This window comes from Acomys minous, assembly GCF_964271855.1.
Source record: "Acomys minous genome assembly, chromosome: 4".
NCBI lineage: Eukaryota > Metazoa > Chordata > Mammalia > Rodentia > Muridae > Acomys > Acomys minous.
This window is the reverse complement of record NC_140486.1, coordinates 8,494,300-8,520,118: the sequence shown is the minus strand read 5'-3', so window position 1 is coordinate 8,520,118 and position 25,819 is coordinate 8,494,300. Positions and strand designations below refer to the sequence as shown.

At 49.2% G+C, this 25,819-nt stretch overlaps 1 protein-coding gene across 3 annotated transcripts in view; it reads right to left on the bottom strand.

Annotated features, from left to right (window-relative positions):
* Positions 1-25,223, bottom strand: part of CTDP1 (CTD phosphatase subunit 1) — a 59,580-nt gene extending 34,357 nt beyond the window's left edge. The window contains exons 1-10 of one of the 3 annotated variants that reach the window (XM_084780513.1): positions 23,672-25,223; positions 14,043-14,126; positions 13,342-13,435; positions 12,830-12,958; positions 10,511-10,661; positions 7,471-7,561; positions 5,366-5,532; positions 3,657-4,706; positions 1,976-2,117; positions 466-675 (exon numbers count right to left, since the gene is read on the bottom strand). In XM_084780513.1, the coding sequence (XP_084636639.1) occupies positions 466-675; positions 1,976-2,117; positions 3,657-4,706; positions 5,366-5,532; positions 7,471-7,561; positions 10,511-10,661; positions 12,830-12,958; positions 13,342-13,435; positions 14,043-14,126; positions 23,672-23,985 (2,432 nt within the window). In that variant the 5' untranslated portion in view covers positions 23,986-25,223. The remainder of the gene's footprint in view (positions 1-465; positions 676-1,975; positions 2,118-3,656; positions 4,707-5,365; positions 5,533-7,470; positions 7,562-10,510; positions 10,662-12,829; positions 12,959-13,341; positions 13,436-14,042; positions 14,127-23,671) is intronic. The other 2 variants (XM_084780512.1, XM_084780511.1) reach the window with 2 other exon arrangements.
* Between the last annotated feature and the right edge of the window lie 596 nt (positions 25,224-25,819).

The following is a 25,819-nucleotide window of genomic DNA, read 5'->3' as shown; positions in this document are numbered from 1 at the left end:
GCTCTCACATACCCTTCTGACAAAATGCCTTCTCTCAGGATGTGGGAGAATCCAGACAGCCCAGACTGAGTGCCTGTTGAGGACAGACCTAGGAGGGAGGTCAGAGCACCCTGGGGGAACTTCTCTCTGCAAGGTACCCTAGGATACTCTTGAGTACCCTGCCAGCACTGAGCACCTTGTAGAGACACATGACTGAGAATACTGCAAAACTAAAGCAAGCTTTCCTCTGCTTTTGGTTTTGGAACCCAAGACTGGGAGGAACAAACAGAAGAGTCCAGCACAAGTAAAGAAGGTGCTCATGTGCTGGACATCACCACATCAGGCAGGCAGCCCAGCGCTAACTTAGGACTGAGCAGAGCCTCCAATGTCCCTTGCAAAACCATCTTAATGGGTTCAGAAAACTAAAACTTAAACTTTAGATGTTAATTTTCTCAGCAAAGGAGGCTTACATGTGCAACAACATACCTGAAGGAGGAAGGCTCCCCAGGGATAAGTGGGGCACTGGCGGGAGCTGGTGTAGGACCCTGGGTGCCCATCCGGATGAGCTTGCCTGTGTTGGAATCATAGATCCGAACCTCGGGAACAGGATGGGCCTTGGAATGGATGGGCGTTGGGTGGAACAAGGTGGCTGGAAGCACATTCTGTCTGTCTGGGAAGGCTGCAGGGCTGTTACCCCTGTGGTTAGAAAGCAAGGGTCATGAATGCATTATCAGTAACACATGGCCCAGGGAGGAGAGGCAGGACGTTAAGGACATGGATACAACAACGTGGCGGCACGTATCAGGGACAACCAGAGACCACTGCCTAGGCACAAATGAACTGCTCCCTCAGGTCTTAACTGACTGCAGCTTCAGATGGAAGAATTCCAACTCTGAATTCTACAACACAGTGATATGTGAACATAGCACGATCCTCAACCAGCAGCGGACCTGCCTGGAGGAACCCTCTGCTTCGGCAGGACTTCAGCTCTTAGTGCTTCGTGGCTCTAATATCTGCTTTAGCTGACAGTGACCAGAGCTACTCTCAGAAACTGGCATTTGTAGAGATTGCCAGTTGCCCCACCAACCAAAAGTCTCTCATCAAAATACAAAGGATGGCAGTTCCATCTTCCTGTGTGCCCTCCTCTTTGAGTAACTCTGCACACCTGTTCACCTTCACCCCACCACCTTTTCTTTGGTTCTGAGAGCTAGAATATTTGAGTAATAATATTAACCCTAAAGAAATGTATGCAAACTAGGATTAACTACTGAATACCACATGGACTCTTATGACAGGAAAGCCCAGATCTAGAGCTCTGGATGCTAACAGTTGCTCGTCTCTGGGCCCACAGAAGAGCTGCAAGATCACTCTGCAGAGGTCAAGACCAGGGTGGGCAGAACAGACCCTGTCTTGGGAGCACTGCAGCCTTGGGAGCTGGGTGGCATCTGTAGTAGTTAATACCAAGTCACCCGACAGATCTACAGTCATCTAAAGGCAAGCCTTTGACCATGCCTGTGAAGAATAATTCTGATTAAGTTAACTGAGGAGAGGACTCACCCTTCTCTGGGCTTGGGTCCTACACTACACACAAAGGAGAAAGCCAGCTGAGCACCAACGTTTATCATTTTTTCTTCCTAAATGTGATCAGCTGCCTCAAGGACCTGTGACCAGAACTTCCCTACCATGACAGAATAAACTCCCTCCTCCCTTGAACTGTCTGTAGGTGTCACAGCACCAGGACAAGTAACTGATGTGTCATGGATCTTGGATGGACACCATCCTGAGATATGGCTCTGGAGCACTGCTCCAGACAGAACTCAGTTTCCCCTGAAAACACGGCTGGATATAAACAAGAACTGACTTTACAGAAGCTCCGGTCCATGCTGGGAAGATGAAGGGAGCCTCTCCTAGATGCTTGCTTGTGGCTGGATGCCCCAGGGAACTGGGAGGAAGGAAGAGCAGCAGTGTAGGGTGATGTGCACGTGAGGAAACCTACCTGTGTGCCCGGGCATCGTCATCGATGAGCGGGAAGAGTCGCTCCTCTACCTTGTCCCAGCGCTCCAGGCAGCTCCACAGCCAGTCAGGGCTGACCACATGTAGCTGTTTGCACTCTTGTGCCTGGCGCACCTTCTCTGTGCCTGCAGAGACAGAGTGTCAGCCTGCCTGCCCTGCAGCACCCGAGTGGGGTACTAGGATGGAGCTGCATGCCAGGCACACAGACAAGCATCCTCCTCACTACTGAGGATACAGTCTCTGTCAACAGGATTTCTGCTCCTCAACTACTTGCTAATCCTCAGGTCATCCCTGCAGACAGCTTGAGGCCCTGCCCTCCGGGCTTGTCTGGCCCCACCCATGGCAAGAGATCCATCAGGAGGCCCTGTCAACTCTCCCTATCCTGAGCCATCCTACCACTTTTGAACATCAGGGCTTCCTTAACTAATTTGGCACCTGGCCTGGCCCTGTTCTCTGCCTCATACACCCTTCTCTTTTTATCCTTCCTGTGGATCCCAAGGTCTGCAGCTGATCTTGTCCTGTCTTAGTATCTTATAGCTCAGTAACCCCATTCTGTAAAATGGCCACCTAAGGCCCCAGACCATCTGTTTTCAAGGAAGTCACGCTCTTCAAAGGAAAAGGTAGGATGAGAACACGTCTCTCACATCCCATGTTGCTCCTATGGCTGGGGTGTCCATAGAAAGAGAGCTTCAGAACCAGGCAAAATGGAGACATGGACCAGGTCCCAGAACACATGCAGGTGCACACACAGCCAAGGAAGGGCCGACTGGCACTCTCAGTGCTCTGGAAGAAGGCCCTCTGCTCCTGAGAGAAGCTCATGCTGATTCCCTCCTCAGACACAAGTGCTGCTGGGGCCAGAGAGCCTCACTCCCACTGATCTGTGAAAACTGCTCTATAAGCAGCCACATCACACTGCAGCCCTTGGGGAGACTATGGGCCACTCTGACAGCTGCCCAGAGCCTGGAGGTGAAGCACTAGAGTCCTACACCACAGACTACTGTTGAGGAGAAACAGCCAGAGGATAAGCAGTGACTAGATAGCTTGGGTGACCTTATTAAGGAAAAGTCAAATTGCTTGTTAAGACCATTTAAAACAGTAATTAGCTATTGTTTTCTTTAAGCTTTTCTTAAGAAGGGTCCACTGCCGTGTTACACGTAACATGAAGTGACTGCTCCAGGGACCAGACAAGTGAAGTGTGTACAGGAAAAACCCTTTACCCAAAGTCAGCTATCAACAGAGAGAGGGAGAGAGTGTGCGTGTGCGCACGCTGGCATGCACAAAGGTGGAGGTCAGAGGACAACCTTGGATTCTGGCCTTTGTCTTCCATTTTGAGATTGGGTCTTTGTTGTTGCTACCTGACTCCTAAGCTTCTGGGCTCCTCCCGTCTCTGTCACCATACTGTGCTGCAGGAACACTGGGTGACAGACATGTGCCTCTCTCTGTGCCTGGCTTTACATGGCTCTGGAGATCCCAACACCTGTGTGACAAGCACTTACTTCCCTAGCCACCACCCTGTTTTTAAAACATCATGATTCTAGCTAGTGTTCCGTTCAACGCACAGTATTATGATCTAGCATCAAAAAGAGAAACCAAGCTGAAGCACAGAAGGTGTGCGCCCATCCGGGGCACTCCCTACTGACGGGAGCAGGGACAGTGACACATACCAGCCCGTGCTGCAATGAGGTGGGTGGCCCTGTCTGGGGCATCAGGGCTCAGCACCAGCTGGGTGAGGACCTTGGCTCCCAGGGCCGTGGCATGATAGTGTTCCCGAGTCTTCTCCACAGGGAAGTTTGTTGGGTGCAGCCCACTGAATATTATGGCCACATCTGCCAGCACCTTGCTCTTGAGCTCTGGCACAATCTTCCGTATATCTGGAGCTTCCTCAAGCTCTTTGTTGAGGTATCTGTCATATTTCGTGTAATAGTCAGTGTGTACTCGAACTAGGATCTCCTCAAGGTGTATCAAGTGGTCATCATCATCCGTGTCCTCTTCTTCCTCTTCCCCTACACTCTGGTCCAGGGACTCGCCCGCAGTGACACCTGACTGCTCACTATTCTGTGACTCTGTTTCAGCCTCCTTCCGGTCCACACAGCCATTGCCTAGGCCGCAGAGGCTGTCCCGTTCACCTTCCTCCTGTGTATCCAGGGCTGACACTTTGTCATGTGGGTGGGTGCTTGGTCCAGACTCTCCCACCGGGCTTGCTGGAGGTCTCCCCACACCTGTGTCATGTGGCCCGGCCTGTGGAACTTTTGCTCTGTCCTGGGTGGCTGGAAACTTCCTGTGGCCTCTTTTCTCCTCATTCTCCCCATCAGAAGCAGAGGAGATGGACTTCCGGCCCTCTGACTTGCTGCTCTCACTGCTCTCACTGTCACTGGACAAGTCAAAATCCAAATCCTGGGTGGAGTCTCCCTGAGGAGGCTGCACCCCTGGTGTGGTCCGACTATCCCAGTCACAAGACACAGGGAGCTCTGGAGCGTCTGCCAGCTCATGGCCACTGGAGCTGCTGGTAGGAGAGGCCTGGTTAAGGGACCAGGCCTCCTTCTCATCTGTTCTACTGGGAAAAGCTCCTGGCACAGCCTCGCCACCATTGAGGTCCCGGGAGGCCTTCCCAAGGCCATTGCTCTGCTCCACCGCAGGAGCAGGCCTGCCTTCCTCAGGATCCTTCAGTGACAGAGTTTGTTCCAAGATGTCGGCTCCTTTAGAAGAATGATTTACTAAATACATACACAGAAGGAAAAGTTGCTGTTACTTAGTGGTAAGTAACTTTCAAAACTAACCCGCACCCCTCTCCAGGACGATCTTAATTATCTGTCCTCTAAGTTCAGCCTCAGCAAGTTTCTGATCCAAGAGCAAATTCCAGAACTACACAGAGAAACCCTATCTCTAAAATCAAAAAATGTAAAGTCCAAACTTTTAAGTTGAATTTGGTGATGCACACCTCTAATCCCTGTAGTTGGGAGGCTGAGATAGAGGGCCTGGGTTACATAGAAAGACTATGTCTCAAAACCAACCAACCAACCAACCAAACAAACAAACAAACAAAAAACCCCAAACAAACAAAAAAAGGAAATGTAAGTCCCTTCAGACAGACTGACAGACACATTCCCTGCACTCTCTGTGCAGTACCGGAGCCTGAACTCAGGGCCCTGTGCAAGGTAGGTGAGCAGTACAGAACTTTATCATTAGCCCCATATGATTTTAAAACATCCCACTTTTCATTATGTAAACCCAACTGCCTCAGAGAGCTTGAAATACAAATAAAAAGCAAAAGAGAATTAGTGAATATTCAATTTATAACAGTCATTATAGAGATAAAAAATAAGAGATGAACACTTATCAAAAATGCTGTTTCCACCCTGAGAAGAGCACCCACCTTTTTTCCGTGTGTGCGGTTCCCGGGACCCAGGGGGTGCGTTCACGTCACCTGTGCCTGGGAAGTAGACGTACTTCTTCACGGTTATAAGGTTCGGGGCGAACTTCCACACGTCCTCTCGGTCATCGATGATGCAGACCATCGAGTCTCCACAGGGAAAGAGATTCCTACAGGCAAACCACACAGTAATACACACAGTGACTTGCCAGTTGCAGTCATCTGCTCTTCTGCTAAAGTGCAGTCTAGGGTGCTCAACCTGGTACAGAGAGCAGAGCGCAGATGCCTTAAAAGGAAGCAAGCTCTAACACGGGCTTTCATTAATTCATAATTTGTACTTTTTTCCCCCTGGAGACAGTAACATCAAAATGTTTTTTTTTCTATTGCTTGATCCTCAAGAAAACTTTAAAAAATGGGTACATACTTCAGTCACAGGTTAGAACACAATGCTGAAATTTTAATTCTTGTAAACAAATGCGTCAGACCACATTCCTAAGCATAGCGACAGAGCCCCATGGCCAGGGTACAGACCCAAGTGTTCATGTGGCACCCTAAGAGTGGCCCCCCCAGCTGTGCAGGGACACACCACAGGGGCAGCATGTGCCTATCCAGAGTGTTTCCACTGGAGTCTAGCACCCTCACACTGAGACAGCGTTACACTCTGATAAACTACCAATGCTGCCCCTTGTCTTGTTTTGCCCTGAGTTTGCTAAAGTGACGTTTTTGCTTCAAATAAACATGTCACATTCTCTTTTTGTTAATAAAAATATTGCATTTTTTCAAGTCTCTGTGGATCCCTTAATCTAAAAATGAAACTTCAGAAGAGCCCGTACAAGCTACACACCATTCCCCTGCCATACACAACTGGCCTGGTCCAGGTCTTGAGAGAAACACACTAGACACACAAAGGCCAGCTGACGTGTGAGAACTGTGGCCACAGCCCTCTCTTGGTAGAACGGGAAACATACTGTACAAAGTAAGAAACTTCAGATAGGACACTGTTTACAAGTAGACCTGAGAAAGAGCTAGGGATGACAAGACACAGGTAGAAAGATGGCACAAAGGGAAAAAGTAGGAACAGGAAAGATATAACACTTCAGTATTTAACTTAGGTTTTCATACATTAGTGGGACAAATACCAGGCAAATTCCTAAGAAACTCCAACTCTGAGATGCTGGCACTGGTGTCTTCATCCTTCAACTCAGAAAACTCCTCCTGTGAGGAAAAACTGAAGCTCCACTTCGTCACAGTGCTGCTTCTCCGGCCCTACACGTTCTCTAGGCTGCTTGCCTCATGAGCCCCAAACCTGCACCTCTGTGGTCAGCGTTTCCTGCCTCTGCAGCAGGGAGTTCTAGCCAGGCCTCAAAATAGGGCTGAAATTCAAGGCCTAATTTCTGAAGGCAGCTGGTGAATGGAGACATGGGAGAGACAGGTGAGCGGTGAGGAGCAAGCTAACGTCTAGCCCATGCAGGGCAAGATGGCCACCGCACCACTTCTGACAGCAACAATGAACCACTGAAGAGGTTTTACAAATGTTGGTCCAGAGGGGGGCACAGGATAGGGACCCTTAGAGCCTGTGCTGGTTTTAATGACAACAGCCCCCAAAGGCTCACATGTTTGGATACTTGGTTCCTACTTGGTATAACTTTTTGGGAAGGAGTAGGAGGTGTGGCCTTGTTGGAGGAGGTGTCTCACTGGGGGTGGTGGGCTTTGAGACAGGCCCCGGCTCAGTGTGGTCAGATAGATGGAAGCTCTCAGCTACTACTCCAACGCCACGGCTGCCTGTCGCCATGCTCCCCACAATGATGATCATGTACTAAGCCCTGAAGCGGAAAGCATGTCCTCAATGAAATGCTCTCTTTTATAAGCTGCTTTAGTCATGGTGTCTCTTCACAACCATAGAATACTAGCAAAGACACACCTGAGCACCCAGGGCAGAGTCTAATGGTGCAGGGTCTGCGGACTCTGGGGCCTATGCCGGAGGCTGGAGAAGGGAGGTTAAATTTCTGAAAAATGTTAAACAGAGTTGCTACTCTTATTCAATATTAAATTCTTAGAGAGCAAACTGAATAGTAAGCTGTCCCCAGGGTAAACCACCAAGTACATACCTAAGGTTTCCTGTTTTAGAAAACGGGTCAATACATTCATCTCTAGACAATATTCTATGAGAAAAAAGCTTCTTCTCAGGGTCCAAAAAGCCTGTAGGAAGAAAGGACAAAGGTCACAGTGTGCACACAGCTGAGTCATGTTCACGTGGGCCTGCTCTTTTTTTATACATACCAGAATTTCTCCTGCAGTAACACTAATGTGAAGCAATGTGCACTACATACACAAGTGAGCTGTGTACGCGAGCCAGTCCTCACTGCACTTCACAGAACAATGGCTGTGCGCCTGTCTACACTAGTCTGCACTCAGAGTGGCACATCACTCTAACACGTCACTCTCCATGCGGCTTCTTTTTCTAAATACATCAGCAGCCCTACACAGCTGTCTTCTTCATAAAAAGGAACATACTACAGAGCCCCAAGAGGTTGCCTGACACTTGGATAGTACCAAACTAATTTCAGTGGCACAGAATGAAGCCACTGTGATGAAGGCAGCTTCAGTACAGCGTGGCAGGATGCGCATCTTTTCCAAGGTGGTCACCATATTTGGGTACTCCAGTAAGGACGGTGCATTAAGCTTTCTGTCGTTATGTGGTGAATACCTGAAATAACTAAGAGGCCTACAAAGTCTCAGTCCGTGATTACTGGACCGTTTATTTGGAGCCTAGAATAGCACAGTGCATCACAGCAGGACTAGGAGGCTTGGGGAACCAGCCCAGTTCATGGCAACCACGAGGTGAACAGGAAGACGGGCATGGTCCCAGTATTCCTTTTAAGGACACTGCTCTAACTTCATGTCTTCCCACTAGACCCCACTTCCTTAAGGCTGAACCACCTCTCCCACGACTAGTGCCACTAGTGCCCACAGATGTGTCATGTGCAGCACATTTGGGACTTAGTATCTGCAGGTGTAACCGGCATTAGATTTCACAGCTTGCCCCGGGCTCTGGAGTGCAGCGTTCCTGGGAGAAGTTACACTTATGCACTTAAGGATACTGACTACTGTTCTATCGGATAGCGCTGTCCAGTTCTGTCCAACATGCTCATGATGAACTAGATGCCGGAACTCTTCCATAAAGCCACAGCTAGAAATGGAGTAGTGCCCAAGGCTTCAAGTGCTTGGCTAGCCCAGGAAGACTCACAGCCACAGAATCTGCTTTTGGGCAAGGGTCATCTGGTCCACAGGCTGAGAGCCACTGCTCTAGTGTACGTCCAGCAACTGTCCTAAATCACCATGATAGGATGTAAAGACCCCCAAGTAAGACACATTGGCATTGCTACCAGATGGACAGAGGCACAGGCACTGAGGCGCTCACCCACAGAAGCCAGTCCAAAGTGAGAAGTCTATTCATGTCTAATGCTCAGTGCATGCTTATCTTATGAGAAAGAGCAAACTGAATGCAACTGCTCAAAAGGCGATGCTACAACATAGTTGTGCGATACATATTTATTAACAATCACAACAATGTAAGAATACTGTGTGACAGGACATGCATGAACGTGTATGGCCACTTAGACAAACTATGTAAGACGGTGAACACAAACACAAAGTGGGAGAGGAAGGAAAGAAAACATGTGGACATGACAGTGATGAGTATTTCTGATTTTTAACTGTTCTAATACCTTTAATTTAAAAAGTACCAAAGTGCCCATTTAACTGGGATAGTAGCTCCTTCATTAGACTCTGCTGATGTCTCTCCCTGTCACCTGCCTAAAGCTTGCACCATTATCACTCTTAGCCCACGAGTCACTAATTACCACCTAGAGAGGCGAGGTTTCAATGGGAAAGCCACAAGCCTGGGTGTGGACCTCCTGTATATAGGGATGCCTTAACTGTTAGGGCTGCTCCAGCAAACTACTGCAGACTGGGTCATTTATGACCAGTAGGAACCCACATATCCTAGTCCTGTAGGTTGTAAACCCAAGATCAAGGCATCAACAGCGTCACAATAGGTGGTAATTGCTTTGCTGATGGTCACTTTCATACCCTCCCAAGGTCACCTCCTAATCATCTTGCTGATTAAAGGTTAGAGTGTGCACTCAGCGCACAGAGTTCTTCTCTGTTGGTCTGAGATGGCGTACCTTCCTGTTACACAATTACACAAACCTTCCAACCCTGTGTACACAACAGGTGCTGTTGACAGTGGGGAGGCAGGATGTGTTTAGAGTAGGGGTGTGTGTAGGAAGGCAGAATCTATGAGGGAAGAGTATATATGGGAAACCTCACTTGATCAACAAAGGTAGAGACTGAAGTGTGTGTGTGTGGGGGGGTGCGGGGCGCGGTGCGTGCGCGCGCGCGAGCGCGCGCGCGTGTGTGTGTGTGTGTGTGTGTGTGTGTGTATGTGTGTGTGTGTACGTACAGACCCATCCGTGCATGTGTCTGGTGAAGGTCAGAGGTCACTTTGGTCTTGGTTCTTCTTGCTGTTTTCTGCTTTGCTCTGAAGCAGGATGTCTCATCTCACTGGCTCAGAAGTTGGCTGGCCATTCTGAGTTTCAGTGGGTGCTGGGGATCTGAACTCAGGCCCTCTGCTTACAGAAGGGCTGTGCCCACTGAGCCACCTCCTCAGCCCCAAGACCTCTGAATTTTAAAGCGCTCAGCTGAACAAGTTCTGGAAGCCTGCTGGGATGGATGTGTCAGTTATTCAGGCAGTAACTGCAATGGTCAGTGGCTCAGAGGTAATTTCCTATACAGCCACAGGCAGCACTCATTCCCTGGCTAGTGCTGCCACCTGGTGGTCACTGCACAGAGAGCCCTTGGAAGTGATTGCCAGCACAGCAGCTCATGTCCAAAAAGACAAGAAAAATCACTGAGCCCTCAAGAAACTCCTGCTGGCCATTAAGCAACAGAGCTGCAAAGCCATCTGCTAAAGGAACAACCTGTGAAAACACCCACACAAGCTTTCTCTTTTCTCTACCTATGGTCCCAGCCTACTTTCCCACTGCAACTGTCAGTCCTAACCAAGTTTTGAGGAAAATGCCTTGAAAGTAGGAAACAATTTGTGGTCCACATTCATTTGTGGCCCTCACACTGTGCTTAACTGACCTGCGATGGTGTGGGCATACAGACGGCTGCCAAACGTGAAAACATGAAGCTCATACAGCTTGGCGATTTTCTCCAAGAAGTCCTTGCAGTGAGGCCTCAGGCGGGTGTGCAGCATCGGTTCACCGCGGCCCAGCTGGAAGTGAAAGATGCCCTGTGAAGAACAGGCAGGCGTGAGAAGAGCACGCAGGAGAACTGCCCAGGGAGCACCTGAGCTGTGGGCCACACCAGTCAGACGTGGGGCTGCTCAGGGCACATGAGATCCACATGTGCATGAGTGCAGTTCACGATGATAGGCGCCACTGTGCTAACAGGCTGCGGTAACTGCTGTGACACTGCTTACTACCGTCAATCTCGACAGCACCTCTAACTACTCAGGGTCAACCTCTGTGAGAACCACAGCCAGGACAGACTGTTAATGGCTGCTGTGACTATCTGGTCATGTCACGCCGCCGGACAGTGTCTTGAGATCTGTGCTGTCATCTTAATGACATCACCTACACCTTTGCCACTTTGGGTCAAACTGCAGCACTGCAGCCATTATTCTGAACACACTCATGGTGGGTCCTGAGCTCCTAATGAGGCTAACAACTGCTAATGGTGACACACAGCTCCAGTCAGCACATGTGATGCGGGAACAGTGCTCTAGGTCACCGTGCAGGCAAGTGAACTGTATTTACTCCCACCGTTATTTTTCAGATAAGCTGTTTTCCTTAGGAAACTAAGCTGTGATTCTTTTATTTCTATTTACGATTATTTTTTCAGTAAAAATACTGATTTCTTTAACAATTAAAAACTAGCTCTAAAAAACAAGAAACCACACCAGGATCAGAGCACCGAGGAGGAGCTTCTAGTACTAGCTCTCCTCAACAGTGAGAAGTCCAACAGCTGCATGGATGCTCACAGCAAGAATTCAGCGGCCCCTCTCTAACACCCAGACATCAGGAACTCAACTCAAAGGCTGAACTCCAAAGCTTCTAATTATGTTTCAGTGGTGGCCCAGGCCCAGGCCAGAGGTACCCTCAACACAGACTGGAGGATCCTAGCGGTGTGGTGTCAGTGGAGGACCTGCCCCACCTAATCACCCTATACCAGTGGTTCGCAGCCTTCCTCATGCTGAGCTCCTCTACTACAGTCCCTCAGGTTGTGGTGACCTCAGGCATAAAGCTATTTTGTTGCTACTTGATTGTTAAGTTTGCTACTGTTGGAGTTGCAATGTAAATATCTGTGTTTTCTGACGATCTTAGGTAACCCCTGTGAGGGGGTCATGAACCATAGGTTGAGAACCACTGCCCTATACAGATGGGCAGACACTGTGGCTCCCTGAACCCCTTGCAAGTGAGAACTAGCTCAAGCTGTCTTATTAAACTAATTTAAAACGTGCAACTCCAAAGGAATAATAAAAGAAGCAACCACAGCAAGACACGTCCAGATGCACGGGCGCCAAGCCCCTTCAAAATGCTCGCTACACAGACAGCAGTGTGGCTGAAATGCTAGACTACCTAGGAAGAATGTCTATACCTGTAAGGCTAATCTCCACAAACCTACTACACTGTTGTCCTTCAATCATTGTCACCGGTCATTACCCAGATCACCACTGTATCTGCTGCAGTTCACTCAAGCGATGGCATCTGGCTCTGTGGTGAACCATACCCTACGCCGTGATCAGCTTTTAGCATCTTCCCACCCCTAGACCTAGGCACAGCAGGATGCATGCAGAGCTGTAGTGGCACCCAGATTTTAAAATAATAGTCTATGTGCCACTGCTCAGCAACTAATATTGTAAAGCACAGCACTAGCGGGCCTTCCGTGGTGGCCGTACACGTGACTGCAGGCTTCAGATCATCTCTAATAGGCACTAAGAGCTTTTTGTTCCTGAGCCCCAACTTCCCAGCACGTGGCTCATTTCCCACAGGGTTAACCCGCATGGGATTCCACACCTGATCATTTCCCATGTCACCCTGGACAACTCAATTCCCTCATGGTGACTCCCAGGTTCATCCTAAGACCATGTGCCCAACAGCATTCATTGTGTCCTCAGTCGCTATCTTTATAGGTCTCTGAACTCTTATATCTTGGATGACGCCAGCAAGTGTGGGCCACACGAAAGCTCAATGCTGACAGTAAGAGGACACTTTCAGCAACACCTGGACCAGCCCAGACACAGACATGTGAGATCATGCTCACAACAACCAACTGGCCTGTGTCCCACATCTAGGAGGTCACAGGAACTCACTTAAAACAAGACAATGCACTTTGGAATGAAATCATGGAATCTAAGCTGTTTTGAGAGCTACCAAGGCAGAAGCTGGAGTCACTCACTTTGTTGGACATCTGGGGACAGTGCTGCTCAGTTGTGTGGATCAAGGTCTGGTCCAAATCCACCATGAGTACCAGCTTTCTGTTCCGATGGAGTCGCTGTTGGTCTTCTCTTCCTAGTTTTTCAGCTTGCTAAAGTCAAAAAGCAAAAGAGAAAAATGACAAAGTATGTGCATTTGGATTCAAAATTAAATTCAGTTTTGTTAAGAGAAAGAGCACAGACAAGTCCCTAGCCATCACCGCTGCCTCCATGTTAGGAGCCTATCACAGCTTTTTAAGGAAGGTCTGGCTCAAAGGGAGCCAGGCCACCCCTGCTGCTGTGCTGGCAGTACTAAGAAGGTCACTGACACACAATACCAAGACCTGTGGCTCCAAGCATCCATGTACAGACGACTGTCTACGAATGGAAAGCGGCAGCCAGTGGAGCCGCCATGTCTTAGAAAACAGTCTTCCGGCTGAGGCCTGCCTATAGATTGAGGGTCCCCTAGGAGCCCAGGCGCTGCCGCACGTCTCACCTCAGAGCTCACCATCAACTCCGGCACACTGTGGACCATGGAGACAGTCGCTGTGCAAAGTGGTACCTGCTGCTTTCCGTTTTTACTCTGTAACCTGTGAGTGTGGAAAGTGTCTGGTTAACTGTGTGTGGAAGGCACGCCTACTTCAGCACACGATGAGCAACACTGCTATCCCAGCACACAACTCTCTGTGCAGACAGCTTCAGTGAATGCTGCCTGAGCTCTACAGCATACCTGCAGTCACATGTTTAGTTCAAGAGTCAATTCCGTATGTAAGCCAACTGATTACAGGAAACAAGTAAAAACAGTGACAGCCACCCAACACCTACACTGTGGAATAGAGATGCTTACAGACTACAGTGATCATGTACACAGAGCACTAGACAAACAGGCTCACTGTCAAAACTGCTACATCCTCAATTGGAGTGTGTGCTGGACACTGCAGGTGATTTGGAATCCCCACAGGAAGGAAAACAAGCATTATGTTCTCCAGAAATACTGGAGAAGACCACTCAGCAAAGTGTAGGGTGTGAGGAAACGAAGGCCCTCAAAACAAAAGTGTCCTTTCCTTGAGAAACTAGCCAGGTCTTAGGCCCAACTCTACGCAGAGGCAGCAGGACCCCACATCATGCCCTGCACAGCCTTCCCTCAGTACCCACAGGCTCAACCACCTGAAAGTCTCGCTCCCCATGCATACTCACTGGGTCAGGTCCTGGCCACACTCGGCACACAGGCCCTTCATGACAACAGGATGGCTGCATCCTTCCAATCTCACCAGAAGGGCTCTGCAAAAATCAAAGCAAACATTAACAAACAAATTACATTAAAGATCTTGATGTGGTGTGAGAAAGAGCACCTCAAGTCCCAAACAGGTCACCAGGCAGGCTGTATCTGACTCTCAGGTTACTGCACCATGAACACCATCTACTGTATAAGACACAGAAAGCACTGCAGATGCCTAGTCAGGAGGAGACAGCAGACAGATGGTCGCATAAGTGTGTGCATATGACCCTTTAACACTTCTGATAGAGAGTGCACCACAACCAAAGCTCACCTACGAACACTGTAAGCACATGAAGGTATAATTCCAAAGTAAATTCTTGCTCCCTCCCACAGATGATTCCCAGTCTAGACCGGCTCATATGCATCTTACATTTTCTGACAGAACTACTGTAATATCCCTAGTTGCTTGTCTGTTTCCCTTTAAAACAGTATTTGGCCATGTAGCCCATGCGGGCCTTGAACTCACCATCCTCTGGCCTCAACCTCCCAGATACCAGGATCACAGCTGTATCCCACCATGACCACTTGCTAATCTTTAAGTGAACAGAAACTATTTTTCTTGTTATGTCCACACACACCACTGCCTCAAGGATTACTATAAATATATTTCAAAATCATAAAATCAGAGGCTGCACCCTGATGCTGCAGCAGAGATTCACGTCTCTCTAATACAGCTTAGTACGGTCCTTGTCAGGCCCATGTTTGTCACTAGGACGTTCCCAACTACTTTCTAGTGGCAAAAACTGCAGAGTCTCCAGAAGCAGGTCACCGTCCAGAAGCCAGACTGGCCCTGCCCTGCTGTCCACTCAAGAGCACTCTGCTGCTCAGTCTGGCCGCTCCCAGTGAGAGCTCCCAAGGGCCTGGCTCCCTCGCAGCACTCTCAAAGAGAGGACGGGAAGCAGGACAAAGGCTGGACCAAAGCACAGCCATGTGGAAACATGTCATAAGAAGCAGAAGGCAAGACCCGAGACATATCACACAGTTCTGCGTCCCTCCTCACTGGACAGGGTCTTAGGTGCGCTGCACCCACCTCCTCCCTCCTGGGACATGAGGTTTGAAAGACAGACTTGCCTGGCCTGAGCATGTTCCCAAGGGTCTACGTCACAATCCAGTGGAAATAGGAGACACTTTCCCACTGGTACTGAGATACCACAGGCAAGAAAAAGGGAAGGAAAAAAAAAAGACCTTTGATTTAAAGGTCACACTTTATACAGAACATGACTTAAAACAGACTACAACTAAAGACAAAGGCCAGCACTAGGTGCAGGATCTCTCTCTCTGAGTTTTGGTCAGGGAGGCCCCATCACAGTCCTAACAAAGAGTGACTACCCAGATGAAGCACTCTCACAGCTCAACAGTAAACCTGAGTGGGATCTTGATCATTGCAGCTCTAAATAAGTCTCCAAAGCAGTTGAGAAAAGCGCTCAACCCCATTCTTTTTCCAAGTGGCTGTTCTAGGTTCTCCGTATTTCTGTACAAACATCAGGACCAGTCCAGCTGGGTAGGTAGCTCTGCTTGGGTAGCCAGTCAGCAGCTTCCACATGCCCAGTGACTGCAGCAGCCGCACAGGCTGCACAAGGAAGCTTACGATGCGCAGCCTCTCCCAGCAGCAGTGGGCCACCAAGGCCTACCTAGTAGCCACAGGACAAGTTCTGTGAGCCCTAAGTAGCCTGTGTGGAGTCAGCCTGGCTCTCTCCTGTGCCTGTCTTGAAACTGTGTGCCATTTTATATGGTCACACTGAGCTGCCATCAAGGATGGGGTAAAGTTACGAAGGAAGTCTGCTGTGAGGACAGAGCTGGCAACAAAGCCAACTAACTGCCTTGGTGGGTTGCCTTCCAGCTTGGGCCCAACATCAGAGCCGTGGAAAAAATTCCTCTGGGAACAAGCTTAGTTTCCCAGAGAGAAGAAGCATGGCCATAATCTTAACTAGTGGGTACCCGAAGGCTTAACAAGGAGGGAACTACAGTCAGCTTGCTGTGAGTTAAATAAAGGCAAGGAGCATTGGGAGAAGAATCCAATCGCTCCAACAGATGGTCAAATCCAGTGAGAGGAAGGATGCTTCTGTAGACACTTGGCAAGTATGGAGAGGCCAGGGAAGAAACAAAGTGCATAAAGCATGGCTGTGAAAGTCAAGTGAGGGCACAGTGTGTGGAGTACACAGTCTGGGCTCCTGTACTTCAGGCACTATGAACCTGACATCCTCACTGTATAAACAAATAACGTAATTTTTTTGGTACTAGGATCAAAAGGCTTTGTGCATCTATTCTACGAGGTTGATTTTGCCCTGGAACACATGACCATGTTTATTCTGGATGTTGCTCAATTGTCTCACAGGGAACAGAATACCTGTAACACTGTCACACAGCCCAGAATGTCCATGTGCTCAGACTGGAAACCAAGACAGAGACATGAGGCCAAAGGCACACCAGTGTGTTTACTGTCTGTGTTCATCCAGTCTACTGGTGCTCTCAGTGGTCTAAGACATCCATCCCTGAAAACAGTGGCCAGCCAATAAGCTAATCCACACAGGGAGTTTACATCACCAGAACCACCTGGGACCATACACAGGTGCCACCTATCTTTGCACCCCTGATTTCATGCCTGGATTTCAAAACCTCAGCAGGTAAGGGGTATAGCTCATTGGTAGAGCCCTTGGCTGGCATATACACTGCTCTGTGTTGTTCAATCTACAGGAACTGCAAAATACCAAACCTTAAACCTCATCTGATAAGTTCTGACATGTGACTTTCCTTTTATATATAAAGGCTCAGAATACACAAATTATATTCATTAAAAATATTAAAACAGCTACTAAACTCAAATTTGATTCCTCCAACTCCAAGTGACTCTAAGAGTTCCTGTTCTTTGCAATGTGATGACTTGAAGGTGAATGACAAAGCCAGACACTCCTGATGGCCACACGATGCAGTGACTGCCTCATTCCTTCTGAACTCACACAACTCATGGTACAGAGCCTGCCAGGACCCTCGGAAAGAAATAAACTAATACAAGACACAAAGCACAAGAGCTACAGTCCAGCTAGGTGGACCACTAAATCACATTTGGAACCCTACCATAGGGCAAAAATGTTGATGCCATAGCCACCAATTTTAGGGAGAATAAAGAAAAAGTGAACACCTTATCAAGAGAGCAGATGGGGCCCTGCATCTTTGAAAGCTGCCAAAGATGTACTGGACAGATGTCTGCTGAAAGGTAGGCAAAACCGCATGGCACCTGCTGCCAATGCCCACCTGATGAACACCCCAATCCCACTGCTGTGCTTCTGGAGCCTGGGAAATGCAGGTGTTTGGGACTGGGCCTGTGCCCCATAAACACACAGAGACAGGTACAGTATGTACCCTGATGGCCCAGAGAGAACACAACTTGCACAAGCTTCAAGGAAACTCAGAGTGGTAGCCATTCCTGCTTACTTTAGTGCTAACAGTCGACAAGAATCTATCATGATGCCGAAACTCAAGGGGAAAGCCAGGATCTTCCATAACAGGAACCTGACAGACGCCACCATTACCCACTGATCAACACTCAACAGTGCAAGGTGAGACTTTATGAAAGGCAATCACCACTGTCTGTCGCTGGGCCACTGTCAGCTTGGCCACTGTCTGTCGGCTGGACCGCTGTCCACCTGAAGGACGCTCTATCAACAGCTTCCGCTAATGCTAAGAGGGAAGAAGACAGAGAAGCTGAAGCATGGCGTGACACTGACAGAGTGGGGCCGTCCGCCTCTACTGTAAGGACACAAGCAGGAAGAAAGCAGAGCGCTCTGCAGAAGAGGAAACAGCGCTGTGCAGACCTCAGCATCTCATCTTGAGGACCACGGAGTGTTTCTATAAGGGTACCTTTTTTGGAAGGTATTTAGGAGAGTGTGATATCACAGGGCAACTTACGCTCATTTTAAAAATTAAATGGAAATATGACATCTTAAAACCCATTAAGATCTTGGTTTATAAACTTTAAATCCATTTTTAAAAAGATTTATATAATTGCATAGGTATTTTGCCTGCATGTATGTCTGTGTATCATATACATGCCTGGTGGTGGCAGAGGCCAGAGTGTGCTGGTTGGATCCCCAGGCACTGGAGTTACAGATGGCTGTGAGCCACATGTGGGTGCTAGGATTTGAACTCAGATCCTGTAAAGAGCAGCCAGTGCTCCTAACCTCTGAACTCTCTCTGTAGCCCCTCATTTAATCTCTTTTAAAATGAAATAGAAGAAGCATGAAGCTAGAGATACATCCATAACGCACATACAATTCTTACAGCTGTTCCTAAGCGGACACACTTCAGGCCTCTGTTTAAATGATTATGTCAAGCTACTTAAACATCTGCACACAAAATGCAGAATCCAAAAAGGCCTGACGAGTTTCTTCACAGCTAGGAACACAACACAGTATAACACAAGTCCATCTAGAGTGCAGACCATCTGCGTCCAGCAGGTTCAGTTAAAGTTACAAGTTCCCTGGCTTCAGACAAGAGTGCCTTCTAACCACATAATCATTTACGCCAACAATGAGTGCTCAGCCAAGGAATATCCACTCATGCAACTTCTGGGTACGGAGCGTACGAGAACTCTTAGCAGCTGCTTCAGTGGCAGCTGTGATGTGCTGTGGTTCTGAGCATCTCACCCCAGCTAACTTTCCGACACTGAGATGGGGAGGTGACACTAGGAGCAACTGGAGTGATTTTGCTACAGACTTTCTAAGATTTTTCACTCTAGGCAGCTGGACTAACTGCCGGGGTTTGTTTGTTTGTTTTCAGCAGAGGTGTTCCTGGCAGGGCTGGCTAGGTAAATGCTCTTCACCCAGCAAGCCACAGTCGCTGAATGTCCCCCAAATGCAGGTCTGCTCCTACTGGCTCATGATGTGTTTGTTTTGTTTTATAGACTACATACTTTAAAATTTTACTTCTTTTATTTTCTTTTTGAGATTGTAATATATCATTTTGCCCTTCCAAACCTTCCTTGCTTTTTCAAAAACTTGTCATATACATACATACGCCTAATTACCTAAGAACAACCTACTCAGTCTGTCTGTCTGATGTTATTTTTATGTGTGTCTCCAGGGCTGACCATTTGGTTACGGGATAACCAAATGATGTGCTCGTCCCTGGGAAAGACTATTTCTCCCACTGTCAGCATTACTTAGTTGCCTGTAGTTCTTTGTGTAGGGTTGAAGACTCTCCCCTGCACATTAGTATGCTTAATTGTGTCCTTGCTGAGCTCATGTTTAGGCACCCAAGACATTATGGGTATAGCTTCTGCCCTTACTAGGAGGCAAAACCTCACAACAAACGCCTGCTCTTACAGCCCTCCTACCCCTCTTCTGCAGTGGCCCCTGAGCCTTGGAGGTGTACTGCACATGTGTCCATTGGGACTGGGCTCTACAACTCTGCACTTTGACTGGCTGTGGTTTTCTGTAATGGTCTCACTTTGCTGCAAAGCATCACCACGATGTGGGATGAGCCTCTGCTGGCTCTTATCATCTCCTTCCACCCCATCCTCCCAATAACCACATGCTCAAATCTCCCTGGGAACGTAAAAAAGTCCTGCAGAGGACCAGGGCCATATGACAAATCAATTCAGGCGTTTGTTTCTAAAAGATGGTAAACATTACAGAAAGGCAAGTGGCCCAGAGCTCCATTCTCCCTGTGTGCTACTGAGCTCCAAGGTAAGGTCTAGGGAGCACACTAAGTGGCTTCCAAGGACAACCCCTTATACTAGCGACCTACTGCACAGTGTGCCGCAATGGCGCCCCAGCTGTCCCCTTTACCTCCTCAACATTCCTTCTCTCACCCAACACGATGAAGTGCTGTGGAAAGCATCCTAGCACAGCTCAAAATCACTGATTACTTCCACCTCAACCAGAAAGGGCTCTCTGGGAACAAACTCATATGTGGCAAGACTAGACGTCTTGGCTAATGACTGTGACAACTACAACCACAGGGGACTCATTTTTGTTAGTACACAAGCCACCTGCTCTGGCTAGCTTCACGGTCCCAACAAAAACAAGGTAGTATCAAGCAACCTGTCAATGAAATCTGCTGTCACCAAGAGCACACATCTGGGCTCAGCTGTGCCACAGCACCCAAGCTGCATTCTTCAGAAACACAGTGCCAGCCAACCTTGGGAGAAATCAGGAGGAACAAGAAATGCCAAGAAAACCACAAAGATGTCAGGCTTAGAACCTCTTCATGCTGCCTACAGGAGCTTAAGAGTGGCCTAACCTCAGAAGAGACACCAATGAGGATGAAACAGCGTGATACACAGACAAAGACTCAGCTCCAATTTGCCTCAGAAGCAAAGTTTAGTCTTGGCAGACGGATCGGCTGGGCACTGTTTAGACAGTTGTTTAAATGCTGCCACTCCACATCAAGTTTCTCAGGATGTGAGCAGCTTAGACAGGTTCCACTGCTGTCGGAGATTCAAGCAGAGGGGAGGAAGGTGGTCACGTGCCTTCTCAAAACAGTTCCGACTGCACCAATCCTACGTCTACACAAGCAATGTGACTAAAGTGTGTGGAGAGGGAGCTCTAAGGGTCACCATACAATAATCACTCTACAGAGGTTTAATGCAAACACCAATAGACACTGGCTCTCCCATGTGATCTTAAGGATATGTATGCAGTCAGGCTCTGGGGTGCACATCTGTAATCCCAGCACTAAGAAATAAGGGGGTGGTGTTGCTAGAAGAATAGAATTTAAAGTCACCAGTGAACTTCCAGGACTGCTCAGACAAGTTCACCATAAAGTATCCTAAGTGCTTCTGAGACATGCTCAGAAAGAAGTAAACATCCAGGGCTCTTGGGCAAGGCTGCTCCTTGTTGACACCCTCTTCCTGTCTCCACCTAGGGTGAAGCCAGTGCTGATGAGGTGGCACCAAAACCAGAGACAGAAATACTTCTGAAAAGGCGGAGGGCTTTGACTCTGTGCACCTGCACGAGGCAGACAGCTCTTTGCTGACCAAGGTCTAACAGTCATGGCCAATACCATTCAACAGGAGGATCTAATGATTACCTACCCTTCTGTTTTCTCAGACAGGGACACGCACATGCCTTGTAGATAGACATCCTAATATGTGAATCCCTCCTTCAGAAGGCTGGAGGGCAGAAGTGCTGTAGTTTCCCAGGCATTTGGAGTTTCACATTTGCTCAGGCTTCACATGCTAAGTATTGGAAAACTCAAAAGCATATATGCCCTAGTTTTGGATCTTGGAATATTTTAAATTTTAAAATTAAGGATACTCAACCTATATAACTAGATTATGGGGGAAAGACCTACTTAGCTGTAACTTGTGTGCTACTAAAAGCCAGTAGGGACTATTTGAGCTCTGCTGACTGCTACCTGCAGCATCCTTTGCACAGGTCTGCTCAGTGGAGTGCTACTTCTGCAGGCTAATGCCTCATAAAAAGTCTTTTCTGAGTGGTCTTTGTACAAAGTGACTTAATACAGTGATTTTTCTCCCCAGACAGGGTTTCTCTGTGTAGCCTTAGCTGTCCTGGACTGGCTTTGTAGATCAGACTGGCCTCATACTCACAGTCATCCACCTGCCTCATCCTCCTGAGTGATGAAATTACTAATCACGTGTCTTCGGTAGTTTTTTTTAAAACCCTTGTTCTACAAAAGTATGACAGGCATTTGGGAGAAGGCCTGACTGGTGTCTTCAAGAGCCAATAGTTCCAAAAGTACTACACATCTATCAGCCTCGGTGCCATGTTCAAACACCCAAGTGTGAATCCAACTGGGAAAGGCAACCTACAGCCATGACACTTAGTCCAAAGAAACTATTAGGATTGACACAGGGAATACAAATGGAGCTTTAAGCTGGGGCCTTGCTAACTGCTTCTCCCTGGACCTTTCACACTTGTCTGTCACCCATGTGCAAGCAGGCACACAGGAATGTGCATGTCATCTGACTCCAATACTCCCCAGAACGCTGACAAGAGGGGTCCACATAATAGGAAAAGAGAAGGGAGCAGTTTATATCAAAGCAATGTTGCTAGTGGTTTTCCCAAAAGCAGGAGTTCACCTGACTTCACTGGACTGGTGGCACAGGATTCCAAGAGTCACTTCAAGGACACCTGGATGCTCCACCTAAGAAGGGACACAACTCACCAGATTCAGAGTCCTGACAGAGGCCACGCTACAAGCCCAAGACCTCAAACATCAGAGAGAAGAAGCAAGTGCCAGCTGGGAATTCGTCACAGTAACTACCTGGCTGACTCTGGGTCAATGACCTGGGTAGGTTTGAGTCATTAGACTGGTGGGTCTGAACCTGAGTTTCTGTACTAGCTTGTCTCTGAGACAGTGTTGGTCCATGTTTAGTCCCCAGTGACCCTGTCCATACAGAGAAGCAGAATGAACTAGTACGAGCCCTTCAATCTGAGCATTTCCTACCAGTCAACTCAAAAGCACGTTAGCACCATAGGAGAAGCTGCTAACGAGGGCCCAGGTGAAGGCGAGATACCGGCTTCTCTGACGTAGGAACAGTGCCTACCAATCCTATGGCCTTGTCCTTCCAGAGGCGGCCAAGCAGAGAGCTCCCTCAGGGAGTCAGCCCCAAAGAAGCAAGTTTTCCTGGTGGCTGTGCAAACCAGCATACAGTGACCAGGGGACCACAGGACAAGAACACAGGCAACATCTCCAAAGATGCACTAGAAGGAGTGACCAGGAAGACAGGCAGGCAGCGTTCTGTCTGTGACAAGACCAGCAGAAAATGGAAATCTTCCTTCTGGAGACCAGTGGGCAGCAAATACTCAACAAAGGCAGGATTGGTACCAGTCAAAGAAGTGAGCAAAAGACACCAGAAAAAGAGCAGAAAGAGTGTTTCAGAGGAACTCTTGGGACAACCCACAACTGGCAGGAGCACTCACCTTGCCAAGTAGTTTCTGTTCTTTACAATCAAAGCAAGCACAGCCACGTGACACACTTGCCCACGTGTTAACTCGGGTTCAAAACACAACACTGGCAAAACTCAGACACAAAGCCGGACAGTGGCATACCAAACCAAGTCAAGATCCTGCGGAGTTAGGACACAAGTACGACAGCTAAAGAGGTTTAGCAGGACCGCGAGGACCAAACACCCATCATCCGATGCAGTCTAGTTTCTGCCCTTCCCGTGGCTATGATGCAGAACCGCCGAGTTTTTACAACCGCGTTTCACAAAGTTTTATAAGCGTTTACAAGAAACACACACGCCCCACAACTTCTATTTCAGTAACGAGCCTGGAACCTGCCTGAGTAGTCCTGCGGCCACAGCCACCCAAGCTGCCTTCGCTTACAAAGGTGAAGTCCGCCAATTATAGACGAGGGACGAATGTAAAAGATTCCCCAAAGAGGTAACCTGGGGTCACCGAGAACTTTAAAAACTCAAAATGTCACAGAGATAATAAAATTATAAATAGTGATGACCATTCTTCCTATAGTCTCATCCCCGCAGCCGCTCCGGGCTGTCTAGAGCGCCCGGGCTGCAGCTGTAGCCCTGAGACTCCGGACATCCCGAGAGCCCCCGGAGTTCGGGTCCCCGCACACTCACCCAGGGGCCACCACCTGGCCTGGCTGCACACACAGTTCACGGACCACGCCGGCGCGCTCCGACCTGAGCCTGCGCTCTGCCCGCGCGGCACGGATGCAGCCCCCAGAGGCGGTGCGAGTCGGAGCGGGTCCGGAGGGCTGCGCGGAGGCAGCGGCCTCGCATACTGCCAGCACCGAGCCGATGCGCACGGTCGCGCCCGCCGCCACCTTCCACTCGAGCAGGCGCAGCGGCGTGGGGCCCGGGCAGCGCACCTCTGCCCCGGCCGCCGCCGGGGCACCCTCGGTGGGAACGCCGGCCGCAGGCGGCGCTTCCATGGCGACCCAGCGAGAGACGAGGACGGTCGGAACAACGGAGGTGAAGAACGGAAACACAAGGCGCTCGGGGCGCGGTGCCCACCGCGGGCGGCGGCGACACTGCGTTTCCCGCTCCGACACCGGCTTCACCCGCCGCTCGCTGCGCACTCACTTCCGGGAGGCGTACTGCGTCACGGAGGGCGGGGCAGGAGACGTGCAGTCACGTGATTGTGTGCTTTCAGGCCGCGGGTAAACACTCAGCCCACGCGGAACCGAGAGGCGTTGCTCACGCCCTCGGGGCGTTGTTCCGTGGTATTGAGACTGCCGGCAAGTCCCGCGGATTGCTGTCACAAGACTTCTATCGCACACTACGTGCCCTGACTCATCGAGACTACCAGTTCCGGCATGCAGCGCGAGTTTTTGTGTCAACTCCCGTCGTACCCTGCGGGTTCCGACGACGGGAGACTTCGGGAGCCCGCATTCAGCCCGAACCGCTGTGCTAGCTAGTATGTTGTAGTCTTGATGTTTAGAGAGACTACCAGTCCCGGCATGCAACGGGGACCTCAGTCCCACCACTCCCGTCGTGCACTGCGAGGTTTGAGGGCAAGAAACTACGGGTCCCTTTCCGCAGTGCCACCCGTACCCTTTGAGACCGCCAGCCTTTGCCTAGTTCGCCTCCCGTCATGCACTGCGAACACTGGAGTCCAGAGCCTGCGGCGGAGGAGCGTGCTCAGTGACCCTTAGCCGCTGGCGCTCTTTTCAGAGCGGAGTGCCTAGTGTCGCGCTGTGGTTAAGGATCTCCTCCGCGCCTGCCCGCTCCCCCTGGGATCCTGTGCACTAATCATCTGGTCCTGCTTGCTGCGTACTTCAGGCCTACAAGTGGGAGCCGGGAGGGACTCTGACTGGAGGTTTCGCAGTTTCTGAATCCTATAAAATAGCATTCTCATAAAGCTTGAGTGGGTGTTAACAGTCTGTGAACACGCCTGTCCCAGAGATGCTTACACCTGTTACCGCATCTTTTGCAAAGCGACCAGGTCGTTGTTCCTACGGGCCGTGTTCCAATGAATTACCTAAAGGGCACCGAATAGCGTCCGAGGAATCTGTTTTTCTAGATTAAAACCAAGAAAATTAAAAAAAATAAAAGTCCTTAAAACTAAAATTGCTTAGGTCTTTCAAGGGATGGCACTTTGCATTGATACGGTCTCTACCATTATATACTACAGGTATAAATTAAGATTTATTTGGGAAGACAGATTCTTCAACCGAGAAAATGCCTCCATAAGGTAGGGCTGTAGCCACGCCCACCGTGCATTTTCTTAATTAGTGATTAGTGGAGGAGGGCCCAGTCCTTTGTGGGTGGTGACATTCCTGGGCTGGTGGTCCTGGCTTCTATAAGAAAGCAGGCTGAGCAAGCCAGTAAGCGGCACCCAGCCATGGCCTCTACACCAGCTCCTTCCAGGTTCTGACCCTGGTTTCTGCCCCGACTTCCTTTAATGATGGACTATGATGTGCAAGTGTAAGCCAAATAAACCCTATCATCTCCATCTTGCTTCTGATTATGCTTTCTCATCATAGCAGTAGTAAATGTGAGCAAGATAGACCCTTCCTCTCCCAAGGTGCCATTGGACAGCGTTTCACAGCCACAGCGTCCCTAAGACACCAGGGAAGGACTGCAGTTTGCAGAAGAAAAGGGTTCTCCAAGCTGAGTATTACTAGCCCCTCAGTAAGTATACAGAGAGCTAACCTGGAATAATGAAACCAGATCGTGAGTCTTGGGGCCCAGAGGATGTGACTGCTGTCCTAAACCCCAGATCCACCAGGCAGCTACGCGTACAAATTTGAAACAAAACATGAG